Source organism: Eleutherodactylus coqui, chromosome 1 (assembly GCF_035609145.1).
Source record: "Eleutherodactylus coqui strain aEleCoq1 chromosome 1, aEleCoq1.hap1, whole genome shotgun sequence".
NCBI lineage: Eukaryota > Metazoa > Chordata > Amphibia > Anura > Eleutherodactylidae > Eleutherodactylus > Eleutherodactylus coqui.
In genome coordinates, this window is record NC_089837.1 from 496,980,259 (window position 1) to 497,005,043 (window position 24,785).

Here is a 24,785-nt window from a genome sequence, read left to right on the forward strand (position 1 = left end):
TATCAAAATGGTACCAACGCAAACTACAAGATGTCCCGCACAAAATGAGCCGTCACACAGCAATGTGGACGGGAATAGAAAACGTTATAGGTGTCAGAAGAAGACGGCGGCAGAAAGTAATTAAAAAAAATTAATATCTGTGAAAAAAAATAAAAGTAGTACAGCAAAAAAAACCAAAAAACAATAAAAGATGGTGGAATTTCGTTTTTTTCGCATTTTATTCCAGTTGAAATTTTTTAAAAATTGCACATTACATAGTAACACTGAAAACGACTAAAACCACAAGCCCTCAGACAGCGACCGCGATAGATAAATAAAGGAGATACCATTTTTTATGAGGAGGAAAAAACAGAAATGGAGGGGGAAAAAAGGCCGCGGGGTTAAAGGTCAAAAGATTTATCTTTTCCCGTTTTCAGAAATCATCACTGTCTGAGGTAAAGCAGAGGACTGGATTCAGCAAATCCAGCAACCTGATTGGTTGTGTTTCACAATTCCAGCCACCTGATTGGTTGTTTGGGTTGTCTTTTTCAGAATTCCAGCCACCTGATTGGTGAATAGTGCTGAAGTGCGGCTGAAAATATATGCATGCTCGCTGGGAATTAAGAAAACAGGCGGGAATGAGTCACGTGGTTCTGTGACCTCACCGCCGAGTGACGCCCCCACTGACAGAAACACAACCACGTGTGTACCTTTGGTGAGTCGCTGCTGACGTCAGAGTGGGCGGAGCCACATTCCCGCTATTTCTACACGACAGGTATGTAAGGAGAAGGGGCGTGGTTGTTGTCGGTACACACGTGGAGGTAGGCGTGGCGAGGAGGCGGCGGTGCGGCTGCGCAGTTGCGCAGTCCGGTCTTGTAGGGCTGGAGTAAGAAGCGGAGGATGTGGCGGAGTTTCCGGAAGGATGAGGACAGAAACCGGCGACTTACAGCTGGGGGAGGACATAGGTAGGAGGGAGCCGGGGGGCTATACTCCTTATCCACCGCTAGCTGGCGCTGCTCCCTATTGTCACTGCACTGCCAGTGTGACCTGGCGTCACTGCTGTCCTGTCGTTGCACTTTAATGTCAGCTGTTGCTGCCCCCCCCCCCCCCCAGCGTGCTGTCATCACTGTGGTCACTGCCTGCTGCTCCCTACTGCCCCCTATCCCTCCTGTGCCGTTACTTACCTCTCCTGCTGCCTTGTCACCCATCACTGCTGCCTGCTGTCCCTCTGTGCTCACAGTGGCCCTATTGCTGCTCCCTACCTTGTACTGCCCCCTGCTGACGCCGCCCCTTATCACTGCTGCCAACCTCTGTGCTGCGGGGTTTCAGTAAAATCCTCCTTATTAGACCGCCAGTGCGCAGTGCTGTCCGCCGTGAGCTGCCCGTCACTTGCGTGTTCCTAATATGTAGTTGGCGGACAGTCCTACCGTTCGTATGTGTTCATCGGTCTACGGAGACTGTGCTGGCCCCGCGGGCTGTGCCGCCCTCCTGGGGGGTGTTCACACCATGTATTTTGGCGCATGCTCCACCCCATCAAATAGGTTGGGGGAAAAAAAAATGCAAGCGGGTCTCAGATATTTTGTGCACAGATCCGCGTATTCGCTGCATATTTGCGCATTTTGTTTCTCACCGTGTGATGTGCAGCACTGAATTCGCAGGGATTTGCATCGCGGCGTTCGGACCGCTGTTTTTCATGCGCAAAAAAATACATCAGTCTTAATGTACAGTGTACTAAAGTTATAAAGCGTACATACATGAATGTGCCCCAAGGATTACTGCCCTCTACTGTTCCATCATGTCCTCCACCAGTCCCCGCTCCAGTACTCGTGCATCTTGTCACCACCGGGACTATGGGTGCAGTCATGGGTTTGTCCGGGTGGAGTTATAGAGAATGCCCACAGCTGCCGATTGGCTACCTTCACAGTGGCCCCGCCGGCCTCCCATCTCTGCTCCTGGCTCCTCTGTCATTCTCCCCCTGGCGGCCTGCCATCTCCGCATCAGACACCAATGTCACTTTCCACACCGTTCTACTGTGATCTCCACCTGTGGCTCCTGTCACTCTCCCTGGCGCTCTCCCTTCTACCCTCCCAGGTCCGGTGCTGTCAGTGTCTATAACTCCAGGACAAACCCATTACTCCACCCATACTTCCGGTGGAGACAAGATGCACGAGTACCTCAGGGTTTTTCCCATGCGATCATTCTGCAATGGGAAGCCAGCCTAAACATGTTGTCTGCTTCTACGATCTTCAACTAACTTGAATAAAAAGCGTAGGAGGGAATACGTCCACAAGAGCGCGGGGTGCTGGCGCCGCGATAGGGAACAGACGCAGGAACAGATTCAAAAGCAAGTCACATTACGTTAGAATTCGGTTTGGCTGTTTCCACATCTCTGGCAGGGGTAAGCTTGCAGCACAAGAAAGAACCCCCCCCCCCCTCCTTCCCTCCCCTCCGGCTGAACGGATCCGTCATATGACGCAACTGAACAGCGCCGAGCGGACCACAGTGACTATAATGGGGTTGGTTCGTGCTCCGCTCAGCTGGCCGTCATGTTACCGGAAGACACCGTCCTGCATGCAGCGCCGTTTCTATCAGTACTTTGTGCCGATCTGACCGGAGGTTCCAACGCAGATGTGGAGGCGCCTTATAGAGCTTTTGTTTCTTTGTATCTTCGTATTCTGAAAACCTTCATTTGTGTTATTTTACGTTCATCGTGTTGTGGATCCGCCGCGACAGTTTGTGAACCGACGGAACCGGATCTGTTACATTTGTAGTGCGGTTATAATCGCCTCCACCAAATGTTGTGTGACCGTAATGAGAAGCCTTCACTATACCTAAGGAGGTCCGGACAAGTGCGGGCGGCAATACCTGACCTACTGATCCCTGGCCGAGGCCGCAGCGGAGGGGACGCACCGCGACATTTACAGTCCCAATAGTATGGAGAGAATAGTCTGCTACTTCTGCATGGTGCCCCGTCTTTAAGGAATGACTAGGAAGACGGCAAGTAACTGCCCTCATATCCCTTCTGCAATGCGGCACGTACGGCACAGCGAGCCAGCCCCCCGAACGCACAATGGAGACTGATGTAGATGGACAAGGCTGACTTTACATCTGCAGTGGGGGTTCAGTCTTCCCGTTCCGTTCGCTGATCAGGGAAGGGGAATCCCCTGGCGGAAGGCATGGAACTGACCAACAAATGCAGGAAGACAAGTAGATTAAATGCTGAAGATGCCACAATTCTTCATCGTTTTTGACTCCCAACCCTTTTAAATTCCAAAAAAGAACTAATTTCGCCTTTTCGGTGTCCTTATCGTGGCCGGCATTCAGTAGCTACCGTGTTTCCCCGAAAATAAGACAGTGTCTTATATTAATTTTTGTTAAAAAAGGTTTAACTTTTTTACATGTATAGTTGCCTGGACACTATTTAAATTGACTTTTTTAATTAACTGATAGCAGGGCTTAATTTTGGAGTAGGGCTTATATTTCAAGCATCCTCAAAAAGCCTGAAAAATCATTTTGCATCCTCAAAATTTCTGGAAAATCATGCTATGTCTTATTTTCAGGGCATGTCTTATTTTCAGGGAAACAGGGTAGGTAAGATTAGGTAATCGTGTCTCTGTTAAGGCCCATTTAGACAACGATTATCGCTCAAAATTCACTCAAAAGCCGTCTTTTGAGCAATAACCGTTGTCACTGCACTGACATTGGACAGTTTTCGTTAAGCCGTTGCTGATTGATGATCTTTCAGCGTGCTGAAAGACAACGATGAGCCTTATCAGGGATTCACAGTGGAATACAGCTGGTACTATTGTTTCAGCTGTATCCTGCTTCCTGATGATAGGCTGGGTATGAAGCGGTCCAGCTCTTTTCTCCATACCCCGCTCGGAGCGCTCGGCTGAATAGCAGCTGGCGCTCCGAGCAAAGAACAGCTGGATGCAGAAGACAAGCGTGGACACCCCGCTTGTCTTCTGCATCCTCCTCTCGCAGCGCTCAGCTGTCTTACAGCCGGGTACTCCTAGCGGGGAACAGCTGGATGCAGAAGACAAGCGTGGACACCCCGCTTGTCTTCTGCATCCTCCTCTCGCAGCGCTCAGCTGTCTTACAGCCGGGTACTCCTAGCGGGGAACAGCTGGATGCAGAAGACAAGCGGGGACACCCTTGTCTTCTGCATCCTCTGCTCGCAGTACAAGGTGATTGCTCAATGTTTGACCGATGATCTTGCGCTGTAAATGACACAACGATTATCGCTCAAAAGACCTCTTTTGAGCGATAATCGTTGCATGTAAATGGGCCTTTACAGGCCTACGTTGAACGTAATATCAGTCCTGTAGAATATAATTAGCGTTGTTCCACATCTGCACTGGGGGTTCCAGGTTTCTTCTCCAGTTGGGAAGCGGGAAAGGGGAATCCCCTGCGGCCGAACGGCTCAGTCTAAGGGCCTGAACTGAGCAGTGCTGGATGGACCCCATTGACTATAATAGGGGGCTTTCTGTTTCTGCTCAGGTGCCTGGCTTATAGTAGTGATATTTTATGCATGATCAGCGACGGATCCCACCACCGGAGATGTGAGGCCAGCCTTAGTTATACAGACTGTGAAATGGAACTGATAGACGGTCGTTGAGATGTGGCTGAAAGTGTGAAGATCTGCAGTTATGTAAGAAATACCGGAAAATCAATCGCCCTGTATTATGTGAGAGGGCGTCCAATCACCCCTGTAATATCTATTGGGCGTCCAATCACCCCTGTATTATGTGAGAGGGCGTCCAATCACCCCTGTATTATGTGAGAGGGCGTCCAATCACCCCTGTATTATGTGAGAGGGCGTCCAATCACCCCTGTATTATGTGAGAGGGCGTCCAATCGCCCCTGTAATATCTATTGGGCGTCCAATCGCCCCTGTAATATCTATTGGGCGTCCAATCGCCCCTGTAATATCTATTGGGCGTCCAATCGCCCCTGTAATATCTATTGGGCGTCCAATCGCCCCTGTAATATCTATTGGGCGTCCAATCGCCCCTGTTTATATCTATTGGGCGTCCAATCGCCCCTGTTTATATCTATTGGGCGTCCAATCGCCCCTGTTTATATCTATTGGGCGTCCAATCACCCCTGTTTATATCTATTGGGCGTCCAATCACCCCTGTATTATGTGAGAGGGCGTCCAATCGCCCCTGTATTATGTGAGAGGGCGTCCAATCGCCCCTGTAATATCTATTGGGCGTCCAATCGCCCCTGTAATATCTATTGGGCGTCCAATCGCCCCTGTAATATCTGTTGGGCGTCCAATCGCCCCGGTTTATATCGATTGGGCGTCCAATCGCCCCTGGTTTATATCGATTGGGCGTCCAATCGCCCCTGGTTTATATCGATTGGGCGTCCAATCGCCCCTGGTTTATATCGATTGGGCGTCCAATCGCCCCTGGTTTATATCGATTGGGCGTCCAATCGCCCCTGGTTTATATCGATTGGGCGTCCAATCGCCCCTGGTTTATATCGATTGGGCGTCCAATCGCCCCTGGTTTATATCGATTGGGCGTCCAATCGCCCCTGGTTTATATCGATTGGGCGTCCAATCGCCCCTGGTTTATATCGATTGGGCGTCCAATCGCCCCTGGTTTATATCGATTGGGCGTCCAATCGCCCCTGGTTTATATCGATTGGGCGTCCAATAGTGGGCCGTCCGAGAGATACTTGAGGTGGTCTCTTACTTTCTTCAACCCCTTGAAGGAATTCTGTCCCCTTCTTTTGGCTCTATGAGCTAAGCTCAGGGGCTGTAGGTAAGCCGCGGCGTCCTGCGATGTAAGTGTTATACTTGCCTCCCCGTCGTTCTCCTGGTGGGAGTAGTCCACCCGTTATAAAATGAGAATGTACCAACTACTAGGCGTCCGCTCAATCCATTGAGCAGCGGCTCCCAGCGCTCACACTGGGTGAATGACGGGGAAGGTAAGTATAACCCTTACATCCCCGGACTCCATGTGTAAGCTTAGCTAATAGCTCTAGAAGTAGGTGACAGATTTCCTTTATTGATACTTTCTTTTTTTAATTTTAATTTTATATTTTTAATGTTTTATTTAGAATGAAATGGAAAAGAAAATCTTCTTTGGAGGGGTCTTGTTTTTATGGTGTACACACTGTAGAAAAAATGACAAGATAACTTTTTTCTACCTTGTTTCCCCAAAAATAAGACACTGTCTTATATTAATTTTTGCCCCAAAAGAGGCACAATGTCTTACTTTTGGGGAAGGGGGGGCGCTTATACTCACCTGGTGACATCACTGAAAGGCTGTGATTGGCTGCTGGTGCTTGATTAGCCAATCACAGTGCTCGCTTTGCTGGAGGCGGGGTATTCAAAGCCCCGTCACCAGAAGAAGCTGAGATGGCAGAGGAGGAGGACTTTGCAGTTTGCCGCAGCGCCACCGGAGACCATCGGGACGCCGCATACCAGGTGGCTATTGGGGTTTTTTTTTTTGGAAGGGGGCATGTTAGCTAGCTCTTATTTTCAGGGAGGCCTTATACCGGTATTTCAAGCCTCCCCCGACAACCCGGTAGGTCTTACTATCAGGGAAGGGTATTTTATTATTTTTTTTAAATAGTTGACCAAAGAGGAAAAAAAAGATAAAATGTTTCTGTTAACATAATTGTGTGATGAGGCGTATTTTGCTTGACGTCCCACAGTTTCTGTTGGTATCATTATGACCTTTTGATCACTTTTTATTACATTTTATTTCAAAATATATTTTATTGAGGTTTTTTGCAGTACAAACATTATGCATAACTTTTTCATGTTTAACGAAGTCGCAGTTAACTCCTTACTTAGGCCTGGGGGAATCGCCAGGCCTATCCCTTATGGCTGTTTGCTGTATCATGACATAACCCTTGCTAGTAACCTTTGCTTAAAATAAAACATTTTACCCGTAAAACCCTCCCACCCACCCATCCCCGTCAATTGCTATGGATAAACGCTTAATATAAATTGTGAATGGTGCTATATCGTGTAGCTCATATAACATTATAAGATTTAAGAAGAAGGGAGAGAAGAAGATAAGAGAAGGAAAGCATAAGAGGTAGTAGAAGGAAGAAAAAAGAGAGGGAAAAAAAAGGGGGGGGGTAGGAGAGCTTAGCTGGATGGAGGTGAGGTAAGGAGGAAGTAGAGGGGAGGGGGGGGGGGAAATGATTTTTGGTCCCCATTCCATGGCTCCGCACTTAAAGCATGGGGTTAGTTAGGCACAACTCCACTCACCAGCCATTGTCCGAACCTTGGGGTGCTGCGGAATGTTAACCAGGGCTCCCATGTGACGTGGTATGCTGGATATTTCTCGGCGTCTTGCGCTCTCAACTCTTCCATATGGCCTATTACGTCCAAGGCGGTCACCCAGTTCACCCTTGTGGGAGGTTCTTGGGACCTCCATAACCTCGGTATCACTATTCTCATAGCCAAAAGGTAAAATCTTAGGGAGCTATTCCTGCTTACTCTTATAGATCCCGGAAGGATCGACAGGAGGGCCATCTCAGGTGACAGCACCAGCGAGTCCCTGTTCAGGGCGTTATGTAGGGTTTCAATTTCCTTCCAGAGTGCCCTGACCGGCGGGCAGGACCACCATATATGTGAGAGAGTGCCAACCTCTCTCTGGCATCTCCAACACAAGTCAGACACCCCGGGATAGCATCTGGCTAGACGCACAGGGGTATGATACTATCTCGTTAATAGCTTGTAATTGAGTTCCTGGTGGCTGCTCGAAATTGTCATCTTGTGGGTCAGACAAATAGCCTTGGTCCATTCCTCCTCGGCCATTTCCCTTCCCAACTCTTTTTCCCATGCCCTTTTAAAGCTACCTCCAGGGTCCAGTCCCTCCCCAGCCACCAAGAAGCTATAGGCCGCGGAGATCTCACCCCTGGTCGTCTGAGGCCCCCCGCACATCCTTTCAAAGGGTGTGTCCGGTGCTGTCAGATCTGTGATCGGGCCCAGGGCTCGTATATAATGGCCAATCTGGTAGTGTTGGAACCACGCGCCTGTCACCTGTCCTCTACCCCCCAGGAGAGCGTCCACTGACAGGAGACCCTCTCCGTTCACGACGTCTTTAACCCTGGGCAACTCAGTGCCCAGCCCGTTTAGTAGAGGCAGTCCTGTGTCCCCCTGGGGGAAATCCGGGTTCACCCTCAGCGGTGTCCAGGGTCCAGGGACCCTTTTTATTACATTTAAAAAAAAAATAAAAATTTTTCTTGGAGACTGGATGACCAAAGAAGCGCAATTCTGCTTTTGTGTATTTCTTTCCTTAAGACATTCACCATGTTGAATAAATAATGCGTTGCTTTGATCAGACTTTTACAGAAACAGATATATCAAATATGTGGTTGTTGGGTCTTTTGTTTTTCTGTCTACCTGTAAATATGGGAATAGGGTGTGGGTGTTTTAAATTTATTTTCTTTATTTTTTTAAACTTTACCTTTTTTATTTTAATTCTACTAATTCATAAAACTTCTCTTATTCATTTTTAAGTTGTTTCATTTTTCAGTCCGCATATCGAACTTGAATTTGCAATTGTTTGATCGCTCATACAATCTAATGCAATACCATAGTATTACATTATATCGTGTTCTGACAGGCAGTATATCAATCAGTCATGGCAGCCCTGGGGGCAACCAGAAGGCCCCAAGGCTGATATGGAAATTGAACGGCACATCTCAATCTTATTGCACCAGATATCTGTTGCGCCGTGCTGATGGGAGGTCAGGATTTGGCGCAAGCAGCATGAATTGATGACCCCTTCCTGTCAGCTGGTGTAGGTGGAGTAATGGAGTAGGACATGTTCTTCTAATACCGGTGGATACTTGCTGTGGTTCTGAAGAATTAAAAGCGGTCCAATGCTCTACTAAATGGGTGTGTCTAATAACGTGGCCATTCAGTGTATTTATCATCGATGACCACAGTCTGTACCCATGTGATCAGAAGTGGGGAGATTGGCATGCTTTTAATGGCCACTTCTTTATCCCTTTCTGACCATGTCAGTATGGACGGTGATTGTTCACACCTTGTTACTTATTTTTGTATCACCTCCACTGTAGTATCAGTGCTGCCATTTGTTAAATATACTGTGTCAACCCGGGGGTTACCTTATTACTGGATCGCCATCTTTTCATCAGGGTGGTTGGCACCACATGCATAAAGATTCAGGAGACTCGGATCTTTTTAAACTCTGGCTTCCACCAGCTTTATTCCACATCACAGCAAACACTTGTTGAACATACACGATGTCAGGTTTCACATCCCTCAGGGTCTCCGTCACTATCCTCCACCCGGGGTTTTTAGAAGGCTTCCTCCTCTGTCAGACATTTGTGACAAGCCCAGACTGGTCTGCGCTGGACATTAAGCTTCTAGTTCCTGATGCAGCCTCTCTGTAGATGGCATCTAACTTCCCCCTGAGTATGGCAGGAACTGAACCTTTTATCTTACTTCCTACCACACCCACAGGTGTTCTCTCTCTTTCTTTGTTCTACAAGAATGCTTGTTTACAGCTCCCTTCAGGCCATTCTGTGTACTGACCTTCTACAATGCTTTAACGTTTTTATTCTGGGTAAGCTTGGTAATTCACTTGACACGTTTGATAGTGGCACACTGACCTTCATTCATCTACAATTTAATTGAAGCCTTTCTGGCATAATATTGTTGCCCATGTCACTGCATCAGGATCCCTAGATGTCATGTCACTGGTTATATGTTGATTATCAATTACCTAGACCTGTTGTCTGTACCGCACAAGATTAGAGCAGCTGTTTAGGACTAGATTGTAGTACTGAAGTTTTGGTTTCTAGATTTTTGCATAGTTATGATAATCGAGCAATTAATGAGTATCTCTCGCCACTCCTGTCATGTCTGTTTTTTAGTAAATACACTTTGTAAAAAAATTAAATAAATAAATGCCGCCTTTAGTTCTTATTTTTTGGCAAAACTCGTCCTGCAGTTCCATCTCAGGCTGATATATAAATGATGAGAGTTGTGGTGATTAGATGAATGGTCTTGCCACCTGAGGCCCTAAAAGTGGTTCCCCCTTTGCCTATAAGAGGCTCTCGGAGGCTCCTTGTGTGTAGTGACCTCTTCTTCTGCTTGTGTGGAGCTTGTTGGCCACTAGACGCCTCTACGACATAGAGAAGAGATTTCGCCCCGTTACCAGAGTCTGAGAGGGGAGCATAATTGGGATGTGAGAAGCTGGAGGGTCGTATCCATGAATTGTCCCTCACCGGCCATTCTGACCAGATTGTTAGGAGGCTTAGGGACCAGTGGATGTATGAGGACACACAAGGTGACAGGGCTCAGGACGCCTCCTACAGACCACCAGTCCTTCGGCTGAAGGACATTTGGTCTCACAGCGCCCATTACATGTACGGCCTCTGACGCCTACCATCACCTCCATTTGCAGTGGTGTTGTGAATGATGAAACTGGACGCTGCGGAGTGGAAACGGGTTGTCTTCAGCGACAAACCAGGATTAGTTGGTCATTGATGTAGTGCTCAGGTTTGTAAACCCAAGCCACAGCGAATCAATGGGTTCTTCAAATTTTGCGTTCACAGTGATGTATTTTTTTATACTTTCCTGCTCGCTAGTTCCTGTGGCGCCCCCTTTCGAAGATCGCGCAGCGTGCGTAAATCTGAGTTCAGTTTTTTTCGGACTGTTGTGCGCGTTCTCCCCCATACAACGGAACTCTGAGAAGAGTCAGAGTTTTGTGCGCCATGTGATCTTCAGAGAAGGACACCGCTGGAACGGGACATCCCCCGGTTCTGTGTCACGGCCCCTAACGGCCCCGTAACTTAGTTTCTAGTGCTGTTCCTTGCTGACGGGTTCCCTCTATAGTACAGAATGGAGCTGCAAGAGGTTTAGCCTGCACATTAAGCTGGCTGCAAACTCCAACTTTACAATCGGTGTTCAGTAAGTCTGCAAACTTTCTGAACCTGTAAAAACAAAAACAAGATTGGAGGTTTTTTTTAAAATTTTTTTTTTATGTCCAACGAAAGAAATTAAAATTTTGTATGAAAACTCCGTAATGAAATTCTTTCCTTTTTTTTTCTTTCCTCCAGTTATTTTTACTTCTAATTCAGCTTTTCTGTGTTTTAATGAGAAAGGGGAAAAAAGCCCGAGCCGCCGCCTTCTGCTTGATGTAATAACACAATGTGGTGTTCGGGCTGTAAATAAGCCTGCAGATGTTTGCGGCTTCTGAGGAGGCATGAATGGATCTCGCAGCGGAAATAGGTGAAGGGGCGAGAACAAAAAAGTTGTGCTAATGAGCAGCGGGAAGAAGAGGAACGGTGGGAGCTTAATTGTATGAGGAATAAAGCAACAGTAGTGTGTGGTTTTTTTTGTTTTTTTCCACAATGTAAAAAAATAAATGATGGAAGTATAAATGGAGAACGGAAAAAAAAGTAATTATTTTTTACATTGAGATGAATTTATAAAAGTTTTTTTAAAAAGTAGCATGAAAATCTAAATACAAATTCTACTAGTATAAATGGGGAATCAAGCTAAAAACATAACGTTTTGTAGAGCTGTCTGGCAGGGTACCTATACAGGCGCATGTGCTGTTGGCTGCTTTTAACCCCTTAATGATGCGGCCCTTGTTTTTTTTTTCTATTTTCATTCCCCCCCCCCGTTTAAAAAATCGTAGCTCTTTTATTTATCCATCGACGTCGCTGTATGAGGGCTTGTTTTAAGCGGGACGAGTTCTGTTTTTCAGTGGTCCTATCTAATGTACCATATAATGTACTGAAAAACGTAGAAAAAATTCTAAGTGGAGAGAAACGGAAAAAAAAACAGACATCCCACCATCTTTTAGTGCATCTTGTTTCTACGGCGCACAAACTGCAACAAAAATTACCTGGTAACTTTATTCTGCGGGTCCGTACGATTACTGCGATACCAAACTTGTATAGTGTTTTTTTTTTTTTTTGCTGTACTACTTTTTATTTTATTTTTCTTCAAAAACATAAAAATTTTTGAAAATTATTTTCTGCCACTATCTTCTGCGCGCAATAACTTTAAAATTTTTCCATTGCCGTAGTTGTGCGACGGCTCATTTTTTTTTGCGATATGTCCTGTAGTTTACATTGGCACCATTTCGGAATACATACGACTCTTTGATTACTTTTCGTTTTTTTTCTGGGAGACTGTGATTGAAAAAGTGCATTTCTGGCGTTCTTTATTTTTCGGACGACATTCGCTGTGCGGGCTAAATAATGCGCTTCTTTGATGGATCAGACTTTTACGGACGTGGCGATACCAAATATGTATTTTTGATTTAATGATTTAGATTTTTTTAATTTATAGATATGACAAAGGGGGGCGGGAGTGATTTAAACTTTTAGTACTTTTTATTGATCTTACTTTTACTTTTTTTTTTCTTTTAGCCGCCCCTGGGGGACCACAACGAGCGTTGCTTTGATCGCTCCTGCAGTATGATGTAATGACATAGCGGCATTTAAAGGGTTAATAGCTGCAATCGACCGCGATCTTCATGCATAGGCTGCCGATACAGGCCGTCGAGGTGTTTTGGCGGTCGTTAAGGGGTTAAGGGCTCGTTCACACAGGCGTATTTTCACCGCTTATTACCCATGAATAGAGTAGATGAAAAGTAGATAGATTTTCGTTGATCTGTTCACACTTTCGTATGTCACACACATAAGAAAAATTGCAGCATGCTGTATTTTATCGCGTATCAGGCGAGTGGTAGCGCTCTATGACATGATGGATATTGGAGCCGACACTCCCTTTAAGGAGCTAATCTACATCCTGCTATAAATGGCTGGTGTGTGTCCTCTTGTGTATTTGGTTATGTACCTTCCCTGATGCTCCCATCCATAGTAAGCGAGCCCGTGTGGCTTCTCCGCTCGGCTCCTGGCACTGCTCTGCGTTCCTGTATTAATAATATACGGTTAATCGCCTATACGTTTTCTCATCTGCGGTAGAATTATCTCTCTGATGTTCTTTGATTTGGGTATTTTTGCATTCGCTAATGAGCAATTATCTGTAGCGTTCTCCTCCTGGCGTTCCTGAGCCAGCAGCCTGGGGGATTCATGAAATGTAAACCTCATTACGCATTCAGCGTTGTGATATCGGGAATATACATTTTTTGGGGGTTTATGGGGTTCTTAAAGAGATCGGTCAAACTTTATTAAATGTAAGTATTGGTATGATTCCACATGGCCCTCCAAAATGGCAAATGGGAACTAGATATTTAAAAAAGTCACATGCTGTATCATATGATCCATCTTAGCCAGTTGTTACACTATGCTTTTCCTTTTATTTATTTTTTTTGCTACTTTTACCTTTTTGGTGTGTTTTCTCAGCATTTACAAAAAGTTCATGCCACATTAAGTCAAAAATAGCAGCGCCAATCCTGGCAACACACTGTGACGTCAGTGTGCAGCCGGGATCCTCCTCCCCCGACGTCTCCTGTGTACTGGTGTATTATGTCACCACTGGAAGTAAGGGGTGGCGACATAATACACCTGTCAAGCAACTGAGGACTGTGGCAAGGCTGAGAGAGGCGGGCCCAAGGTTGGGAGCGCTGGCACAGGGAGCGCGGGGCCTGGCCAGTGGCCCCGGCATAGAGGATAGCGGCGAGGCTGGGAGCTGTGGTGGTAGAGGCTGAGGCGCAGGAGGAGAGCGCACCACACTTGTGAGTGACGGAGTGAGAGATGGAGGGGAGACCGCTATCGGATGTCGCTATTGCCGCTGTGGGCCGCCGGCGAGTGTCGCTATTGCCGCTGGGGTGGGGGTCACTATTACCACTGGGTTATGTTTACATGTGGTGGAAATGGGCAGGGCTGTTTCAAAATAGACAGCGTGCAGATTTTGACTGCTTTTTGGATGCGGCAATGCTGCAGAATTTTCCACAGTAGTTTCCGCTGAGTACATTCTGCAGTATTTCTGCATCCAAAAAGCAGTCAAAATCTGCACCCTGTCTATTTTGAAGCGGCCCTGTCCTTTTTAGAATGATGGGGGTAAAATCATATGTCATAATAAGCCCCGCCCCCTGACATGTTGGCACTTTGCGATAAATAAGTAGGTTTTGGGGTCGCAGTTTGGGCACTCGGTCTCTAAAAAGTTCCATCACTGCCCTAGGACAAGTACTAGTAATTATTAAGAAGTTATAGTACCAGTGTTTCTTGTGGTGCAATGCACCAAACAGCTCTGCTACATGCACGTCTCACACACACAGCTTCTCTGCATGCACTGTTCACCCCATACAAACGGGGATCAGAAGCAGCACAGCATGTAAGTCACTCACAAACAGACGGACAGGTCGTCGTCAGTAGTTTGATTTGCAATCATTGGGGCTACTGATCTTAAGAAGGATAGGAAGTCTTCTCCTCTCTGCGATCTTGATTGATCACATGCCTTAAACGGTTAGGATTGGAGTTTTCCTCTTAGCTACTTAGCTGTTACATTACTTATCTGGTACTGAGTTGCAATCCGTGTTATAATCCAGAGCTGCATTCATAGTTCTACATGTTGCCAAGCTGAACTCTTACAAAATTATTTCCTTGACTAAAAGCCTGCATGAACGACTCAAACCACGTATATAATTATTATTTTTTAACCCCAGAAAATGAGTATAAATATATTGCTTAAATCTGCCCACTTGTTCTTTACAGCAGGTGCTTCACGCTGTCCTGACGTTTTATTGTATGAGCACAGCTAACGGGTGTGTCCAACAATAGATTTCATTGTTTCCTTTGACAACCTGCAGAATAGTGAGTGCAGCTCTGGAGTATAAGGCTGGGTTCACACGGGGCGTATGCCCGCCGGAAATCCCGCGGTTTGGCCGCAGCAAAAACCGCGCGATTTCCGCCAGGAGAAGCGCCGCGGAAAAACCTGCGGCGGCTTTGAAGCGGCTCAGCCACTCGCTTTTCCGTTACGGCCGGCGCTCCCATAGAGGAGAGCGTGACCACGACGAAAGTAAACAATAAATAGACATGCTGCATCTTTTGACTTACCGCAGCGGATTGGCCGTCCCGTGTGGACGAGATTTCTGAGACATCTCGTCCACATGGCTGGCTAATCCCGAGATTAGTGGCCGCGGGTGGATTTGCCGCAGCCAAATTCCGCGTGGCAAAACCGCGGCAAATCCGCCCTGTGTGAACCCAGGCTAATACTGGATGTAACTCAGGATCAGTACAGTATAAGTAATGTATGTACACAGTGACTCCACCAGCAGAATAGTGAGTGCAGCTCTGGGGGTATAATACAGGATTTAACTCCGGATCAGTACAGGATAAGTAATGTAATGTATGTATACAGTGACTCCACCAGCAGAATAGTGAGTGCAGCTCTGGAGTATAATACAAGATGTAACTGAAGATTAGTACAGGATAAAGGCCCATGTACACGGAGCGATGATTGCTCAAAAATCGCTAAAAAGCGATCGTTGGAGCGATCATCGTTGTGTCTAAACGTGCACTTTTCGGGCACTGCTAGTTGATTGTTAAATTTAGGCTAACCTAAAAATCGTCCTTCAGCCTTATCAGCAGTTCTCCACGGGTAGTGCTGATAGCGCTGTTTCATGTCGGAGAACAAATGAACTGAAAGCAGATAGGAACCCTCCAGCTATTAACTGCTTTCAGCTTCATTTGCACACTAATTTCTATTAAGTAGCCGAGTAGCTACTTAATAGTTTATGCAAAATGATTGCTCAAAGCTGTCACTCAAACTGTCGTTTGAGCGATCATCGCTCCATTTAAATGGGCCTTAAGTAATGTATGTACACAGTGACGGCACCAACTAACATTTTGTTCAAAGGTGGGCATGCCCTGTAATTTACTATGAATTGTGTAGAGAGGTGGTAGAGGAAATGCGTAGAAAATCCTACATGTTGGTGACATCTGACCATCTCTGCTCAGAAGAGTTCAGTGTGACAGAATACAGATTTTGAGGACACGTCGGCCTTAGACAGTAAATGGGACGCAGGGATGTGAGATGTGTAGAAATGTGCCCCATCTGTTCTAGTTTGCTGCCGCTGGAGTTTGGTGAACTTTTTCTACTTGGGCTTAATCATTAAGGGTGGCTTCACACGAGTGTGTTTTTGTGCGTACATAGGTGTACACCCATGTGCGTTGAAAAACATGCATGTACGTAGGTCCGAACATTGCCTTCAATGGAACCGTGGCTTTACATATAAGCTGTTCCCTAAAAAACAAGAATTTTAGTATAATAAAAAAAAATACTTACCCCTCCGCCGCTGCTGTGTACCTGCGGGGATGAAGAACACATCTGCTACATGCGGAAGATGTTTCCTTCATCCCCGCAAGGAAAAAGAATTCCCTGCTGCTATATCTGCCACATCTGTGACAGATGCAGCAAAGGAATTCTTCATCCCTGCAGGGAATAAAGAATTCCCTACAACAGCTGTCACAGATGACAGCTGTGGTAGGGGATCCAGCTGCCGGCACCCGGTAATTGTTTTTCAGGGAAGGGCTTTAAATATAAGCCGTTCCCTGAAAAACAAGGAAAAGTGGTGATAAAAAGTAAAAAAAAAAATCATTCTCGCCTTCCTTCAGCTGCCGAGGCTCAGCTGCATCCTCTGTGCTCTTTCCTCAGCTCTTCAAAGCCGTTCTTTCGGGAGATGGGAATTTAAAATCCCCGCCTGCTGAAAGAGCTGCTTCTGATTGGCTGAGGTGCCAATCCCCGCCTGCTGAAAGAACTGCATTAGAGAGTCGGGGACAGCTCTGAGTGGACGCAGCTGAGCCCCGGCAGCTGAAGGAAGGTGAGTATGTGGTGTTTATTATTTTTTACACCAATTTTCCTTGTTTTTCAGGGAAGGGCTTATATTTTAAAACCCTTCCCTGAAAACAATTACAGGATGCCGGCAGCTGAATCCTCTACCACAGCTGTCATGTGTGACAGCTGTGGTAGGGAATTCTTTATTCCCCGCAGGGATGAAAAATCCCTTTGCTGCATCTGTCACAAATGTGGCAGGTGCAGCAGGGAATTCTGTTTCCTCGCGGGGACACAGCAGCAGCGGACAGGTAAGTATTTTTTTTTATTACACTAAAATTCTTGTTTTTCAGGGAAAGACAATTCAGGGGTGACGGCAGCAGCCGGTACACACGTCCTATCTATACCGTCGCACACCTGTAAAACACGGACATGTGCACACACCATAGGGAATGCATTGGTTGTAATAGAAGCGTGTTTTTGAAGCCACCTAAAAGTAAATTTTCTTGAGAAGTTGGGAGGCGTTCAAATATTTAATGACCTCTTATACAAATCTGTACATTAACCTCTTCATTATTTTCTTACCTACATTCTGGGTAGTTGAAAAAAAATATTAAAGGGGTTGTCCCGCGAAAGCAAGTGGGGTTCAGCACTTCTGTATGGCCATATTAATGCACTTTGTAATATACATTGTGCATTAATTATGAGCCATACAGAAGTTATTCACTTACCTGCTCCGTTGCTAGCGTCCCCGTCGCCATGGTGCCGTCTAATTTCAGCGTCTAATCGCCCGATTAGACGCGCTTGCGCAGTCCGGTCTTCTCCCTGGTGAATGGGGCCGCTCGTGCCGGAGAGCTGGTCCTCGTAGCTCCGCCCCGTCACGTGTGCCGTTTCCAGCCAATCAGGAGGCTGGAATCGGCAATGGACCGCACAGAGCCCACGGTGCATCGTGGGAGAAGATCCTGGCGGCCATCTTGGTAAGGTAAGTAAGAAGTCGCCGCAGCCCGGGGATTCGGGTAAGTACTAAACTTTTTTTTTTTTTTTTAACCCATGCATTGGGTTTGTCTCGCGCCGAACGAGGGGCCTATTGAATAAAAAAAAAACCCGTTTCGGCGCGGGACAACCCCTTTAATGGCTGAAATACCCCTAATTTTATTTTATTTTTTCCATGCAGTTGCTGTTAATCTTAAAGGGGTTGTCCAGTTGTAAACTATTGATGGCCTATCCTCATGACAGGTCATCAATAGTAGATCGGGGGGTGGGGGGGGGGGTGGGCGGCGTCAAAGTGGACCCCCACCAATCAGCTGTTTGTGAATCTGGAGTATTGCAGACCATGTAGACCCTTCAAAAAAAATGGGCAGAAATTTTGGCGAGTTGGTCTATTATTTGTATTCTATGGCTTGTTCTATGGAAGGGCGGAAAGGCCATCAATTTTGAAGAGCTGTAAAACCCCATTAATGGCCCTTTTAGGCTGCACGACCCTCGTCGCTCTATTTTAACAATTTATGTAAATTTCTCTGGCACGTTACGGCGATTCTTCGTGAGAATGTCGTGTCCTGCACAAAGGCAGCACATTATCATGCCCAACAGCCATCCATCATTGGTTCAGGGCGCCGAGAGTCAGGCTTTTAGTGTTGGACTCGTAACTAAAAATTTATCTAATTCTTTCTTGGCAGCAAATTTTTATCATTATTTTTTCTTTTTTTGCAGTTTTTGACAATTTTTTAAAAATTTTTCTTTCTCCTATAGAGATATTGAGCTTCCTAGTTTTCTTTTTTCTTGCGCTTTTGTTATGTAGCACAACGCCTCCGGGCCTCGCTCAGATGAGCACTTTCTCACAAACTTTACCCCTAAAAGGAAGTTCTGGCTTAAAGGGGTTGTACCAGAATTTCAAGTTATCCGCTATCCACAGGACACGGGAGTCCCATTCTTGAGATTGGCAGGTTTCTCAGCAGTGAGATCCCCCCCCCCCCCCCCCCCTCATCAATCAGCAGGTTATTTTGTGGATATGGAATAACTTGAAATTCCGCTGCTACCCCAGTAAAGAAGTTTTCCTATGACTTAAAATTGTTTCACACCCTCTCTGTCTATCCTGGTTGCTGCTGACCAGGACATGTGACTGCTGCAGCCAATCACTGGCCACAGCAGTGACCTTTGCTAGGCAGCGATTGGCTGCAGCAGTCACATGTCCTGGTCAGAACCACCCAGGAAGGACAGAGAGGGTGTGAAGCAAATTAAATTAATGAGAAAACCCCCTTAAAAAAAGCATGTTGTACGTCACATTTATTATGTTTTTTAGATGCGGGTTGCACCTTTTCGTAGACGCTTTTATAAAAATGTCAAGAAAAGGAGGCGTGGCTGTAAGTCTAAAATGCGGAAGATTTGTGGATTACGTCTGCTGGCGTTTTGCTGCAAAATAATGGTATAAGGAGTGAAAGCATTTGAATCATCACTGACTTTTTAAACAACTCATGTGATAACTAGCAAAAATGGAAATCCCTGTATCCAAAATTGCCTTTTTAAGCTAAAAATCCCTTTAACCCCTTAATGACACGGCCTATTTTGGGCTTAAAGACGCAACAATTTTTGGCGGATTTTCTTCTCCGTATATCAAGTCATAACTTTTTTATTTTTCCGTGGACGCGGCCGTGTGAGGGCTTGTTTTTTGCGTGGCGAACTGTAGTTTTTATCGGTGCCACTTTTGGGTACATAGACTATATTGTAAACCTTTTTTTCTTTTTATGATAGCAGGGAGAGAAAACGCATCAATTCCGCCATAGATTTTTTTTTTTTTTTACAGCGTTTATCATGCAGCATAAATGAGACATTCCATTTTTTTCTGCGGGCCGGTACAGTTACAACGATACCAAAATGCTTACTTTTTTTAGGTTTTCCCACTTTTCTGCAATAAAAACCCTTTTTTTTTTTTTTTTTTGAAATCTTTTTTCTATTCTAAATTGCTGCATTTAAAGTCCTGTAACTTTTTTATTTTTCCATATACTGAGCTCTGTGAGGGCTTATTTTTTGCGAGACGAGCTGTAGTTTTTACTGGTAGCATCTTGGGGTACATACGGCTTTTTTGATCACTTTTATTGCGTTTTTTAGCGTTTTTTTTAAGCGTTTTTTTTTGCGTGCACAGTCAAAAGCATGTGCAATTTATTGTACGTGTCGTTACGGACGCAACAATACCAAATATGTGGGGTTTAATTTTTTTTTTTACCTTTTTTTTTTTTTATGCTAATCTGAGAAAAAGCATAAAAAAGGGGGGTTTTTTCCTTTTTTTTTTCTTTTTTTTACATTTTTCTTTTCTTTTTTTTACACAATTTGAGTCCCTCTGAGGGACTTGCAGCACTGTGCCTATGATCGCTGTGATAAGGCATGGCAGGGCTACTGCTCTGCCATGCCTTATCGCTTATACAGTGAGCATAGGCATTGGCAATACAGGACGCCAGTGTCTGGCGTCCTGTTGCGATGGTAACAGGCTGGGCTCTCGCGATGACATCGCGAGTTCTGGCCGGAGACACAGAGGGAGCGCGATCCCTCTGTGAACTCTTTCCCTGCCGCGATCGCGGCAAGGAAGGGGTTAACAGCGGGGGGCGCATCTCCGATGCCCCCCCCGCTGTTGCAGCGGGACGCCGGCTGTGACTGACAGCCGGCTCCCGCTGCGGGATAGCGCGGGATCCCGCGCTATCTCCAGGACGTACGTTTACGTCCTGTTGCGGGAAGTACCAGACTGCCAGGACGTAAACTTACGCCCTGCAGCGGGAAGGGGTTAAAGCTGGGCACTAGGAGGCCACATTTTGTACTAATTTGCTATATACTGCCCGCTGTCATGCTATGTCCGACCCTCGTAACAGATATAACAAGACAGATAACAGCACATGTGTGTGGGGGATGGGTACTGGTGTATCTTGATGCCACCGGAAGCTAGGGGTTTGACAGGGCTTCCATGGAGGAACGCCCCTGTCAAACTCCTAGCTCCCAATTGGTGGACTAGCACAAGGTCCTGCAATGGATGAGAGGAAAAAGCAGTGTTGCATGTGACTGAGCCACGCTTCCCTCTGTTTTTCTCGGTGCTGTGTGACAGTCCCCCGCCACAGTTGGCTCCCAGCTTCAGGGAGGCGCAATCGGCTCTGTGTTCCCAGCCGCTGTGTGCCGCTGTTGCCTCCCAGCTTGCTGCAGCGCTGTTAGGCGCCTGTGTGTCACTCCTACCCCCCCCCGCCTCCTTCATCTGCTGTCCTCATGCAGTCACCGAACTGTCCTGCGCCACTGTCAGATCGCTGCAGTGATCCAGTTGTCTGCATCCACTGCCTGTCGCTCTCTCTGTCCCCCTGGCGCTGTGGGCTCACTGGTTGCGGGTGCAATGTTAAGCTCACTTGGGTGGAGGGCCGGATTTCCGCCACCTGGTATGCTACTTCACGGCGCTGTGCCCTCCCCGCTGTGCACTTTGCGGAAGGACCGTGCAGCTGGGGATGCCTGCCTGCCTGGAGCAGGGGCCGAGGTATGCTTTCCCCAGCGATTCTTAGTGCCCTGCCCAGGATCTGCAGCCGATTTCCCTCTCTAGCCAGTCCCCCCCCTGTCAATCTTCACTCCACCAGCAATTCCTGGTGGTGTCAAGATACACTAGTACCGGGCTCATGGTGAGTGATTTATTGTCCCACAGCTACTGGAATCACCTCTACACTGCTCAGCGCTGCTGTATTATGTCCTCAATGATGCAGTTATATATGTGTATGTTACAGATGAGCAGAATCTGCAGTTTTTATCAGACTATAGCAGACATTGTAGCAGCTAGTCTACATCCACCAGCTCAGGGCAGACTGGGAATTACAGACACCGCTTACAGAGGATACAAGTCATATAATGGCCAGTAAGAGTGTTATTCCTCGTGCACATTTGGCAGCTTATTCTGAATTCAACTGAAAGTGCCACTACGATTCAACTAGAAGATGTGCCAAATCTATCATCCACCATGAGCCACTGATAAGTTAGATGGTGCAGTCAGATGATGCGCCATCTAACTTTATTATGGCTCCTGCACATTTGCGTTTTTTTCCCCACGGGATTGTCAATGGGACTCTCTAATGTTAAAAACACATCGCACAAAAATTGCAAAGCACAAACTGGCGATGTGTTTTTAACATTAGAATTAATGTATGATTACAGCGAACCTCTGAAAACACACACCTTGTCAAAAATAAACCCGGGCCCTGGAAGAAGTTGTCATTTTGCTGCAAAACTCGGAATGCAGTAACATCTCAGGCAGATATATAAGTGATGAGAGTTGTGGCGTGGTGTTAGATGAACGGTCTTGTCACCTGAAGCCCTAAAAGTGGAAGAGAAGAGATTTCACCCCGTTACCAGAATCTGAGAGGGGCGCATTATTGGGATCTGAGAAGCTGGATGGTCGTATCGATGATTTGTCCCCACCGGCCGTTCTGACCAGACTGTTAGGGGGTGTTGGGACCAGTGGATGTGTGAGGGCACACAAGGTGACCGGGCTCAGGAGCCCATACAGACCACCAGTAGAGAGGAGCCTCTGACCAGACTGTTAGGAGGCGTTGGGACCAGTGGATGTGTGAGGGCACACAAGGTGACCGGGCTCAGGGCGCCCCCTACAGACCACCAGTAGAGAGGAGCATCTGACCAGACTGTTAGGAGGTGGTGGGATCAGTGGATGTGTGAGGGCTCAGAAGGTGACTGGGCTCAGGACGCCCCCTACAGACCACCAGTAGAGAGGAGTGTCTGACCAGACTTTAGGAGCTGTTGGTATTAGTGGATGTGTGAGGGCACACAAGGTGACCGGGCTCAGGACCCCCCGACAGACCTCCAGTAGAGAGGAGCGTCTGACCAGACTGTTAGGAGGCTTAGGGACCAGTGGATGTGTGAGGGCACACAAGGTGACCGGGCTCAGGACCCCCCTACAGACCACCAGTAGAGAGGAGCGTCTGACCAGACTGTTAGGAGGCTTAGGGACCAGTGGAAGAGGGCACACAAGGTGACCGGGCTCAGGACCCCCCTACAGACCACCAGTAGAGAGGAGCGTCTGACCAGACTGTTAGGAGGTTTTGGGATCAGTGGATGTGTGAGGGTTCACAAGGTGACTGGGCCCAGGACGCCCCCTACAGACCACCAGTAGAGAGGAGTGTCTGACCAGACTGTTAGGAGGTGTTGGTACTAGTGGATATGTGAGGGCACACAAGGTGACTGGGCTCAGGGCGCCCCCTACAGACCACTAGTAGAGAGGAGCGTCTGACCAGACTGTTAGGAGGTGTTGGTACTAGTGGATATGTGAGGGCACACAAGGTGACTGGGCTCAGGACGCCCCCTACAGACCACCAGTATAGAGGAGCATCTGACCAGACTGTTAGGAGGTGTTGGGACCAGTGGATGTGTGAGGGCACACAAGGTGATCGGGCTCAGGATGCCCCTTACAGACCACCAGTAGAGAGGAGCGTCTGACCAGACTGTTAGGGGGTGTTGGGACCAGTGGATGTGTGAGGGCACACAAGGTGAATGGGCTCAGGACGCCCCCTACAGGAGCGTCTGATCGTCCGAGAGGCACCAGCAGCTCCAAATGTTTCTGTGTCCGCCGTCATTACAGGCTCCTGTGTCTGTCCTTACCATTATCAGGTGCTTTGCTGAAGGACATTTGGTCTCGTGGCAGCCGTTATATGTACGGCCTTGGACACCCACCTGTCATCTCTGCAGTGGTTTAGTGAATGATGAAACTGGACGACTATGAAGTGGATCCGGGTTGTCTTCAGTGACGAATCCAGGTTAGATGACAGCCGTGTTTGTGTCTGGAGATCTCAGGTTGAATGCCTCAATCCTGCCTTTGTTGTGGAGTGGCACACTGCCCCCTGCTGGTGAGATGGTCTGGGGGGCCATCATATACAATACTCATTCCTCCCTAGTAGTGGTACGAGGGACAATGACAGCTCAGCGATATGTTCAGGACATCCTGCAGCCACATGTGTTCCTCTCATGGCGGCTTCCAGCAGGATAATGTTCGGCCGTACACACAAGGGGGTCACAGGAAGCCCCCACAACATTGTCACACTGCCGTGGCCGCCCGGGCAGCAGATTTATCGTCAATAGAGCATGTATGGGACCATCTAGGACACCAACTACGACAGCGTACATGTTTGCATGATCTAGAGGCTCGGTTACAGCAAATGTGGAGTGATTTACAGCAGGATACGATATACAGTTAGGGCCAGAAATATTTGGACAGTAACACAATTTTCGCGAGTTGGGCTCTGCATGCCACCGCATTGGATTTGAAATGAAGCCTCTACAACAGAATTCAAGTACAGATTGTAACGTTTAATTTAAAGGGTTGAACAAAAATATCTGATAGAAAATGTAGGAATTGAACACATTTCTTTACAAACACTCCACATTTTAGGAGCTCAAAAGTAATTGGACAAATAAACATAACCCAAACAAAATATTGTTTTTTCAATATTTTGTTGCGAATCCTTTGTAGGCAATCACTGCCTTAAGTCTGGAACCCATGGACATCACCAAACGCTGGGTTTCCTCCTTCTTAATGCTTTGCCAGGCCTTTACAGCCGCAGCCTTCAGGTCTTGCTTGTTTGTGGGTCTTTCCGTCTGAAGTCTGGATTTGAGCAAGTGAAATGCATGCTCAATTGGGTTAAGATCTGGTGATTGACTTGGCCATTGCAGAATGTTCCACTTTTTTGCACTCATGAACTCCTGGGTAGCTTTGGCTGTATGCTTGGGGTCATTGTCCATCTGTACTGTGAAGCGCCGTCCGATCAACTTTGCAGCATTTGGCTGAATCTGGGCTGAAAGTATATCCCGGTACACTTCAGAATTCATCCGGCTACTCTTGTCTGCTGTTATGTCATCAATAAACACAAGTGACCCAGTGCCATTGAAAGCCATGCATGCCCATGCCATCACGTTGCCTTCACCATGTTTTACAGAGGATGTGGTGTGCCTTGGATCATGTGCCGTTCCCTTTCTTCTCCAAACTTTTTTCTTCCCATCATTCTGGTACAGGTTGATCTTTGTCTCATCTGTCCATAGAATACTTTTCCAGAACTGGGCTGGCTTCTTGAGTTGTTTTTCGGCAAAT

The 24,785-nt window shown here is 46.9% G+C and overlaps 1 protein-coding gene across 3 annotated transcripts in view; it reads left to right on the forward strand.

Moving 5' to 3' along the window:
- Positions 1-864: 864 nt before the first annotated feature.
- Positions 865-24,785, forward strand: part of SLC36A4 (solute carrier family 36 member 4) — a 253,925-nt gene continuing 230,004 nt past the window's right edge. For all 3 annotated transcript variants that reach the window (XM_066586982.1, XM_066586972.1, XM_066586991.1), the window contains exon 1: positions 865-944. In XM_066586982.1, the coding sequence (XP_066443079.1) occupies positions 902-944 (43 nt within the window). In that variant the 5' untranslated portion in view covers positions 865-901. The remainder of the gene's footprint in view (positions 945-24,785) is intronic.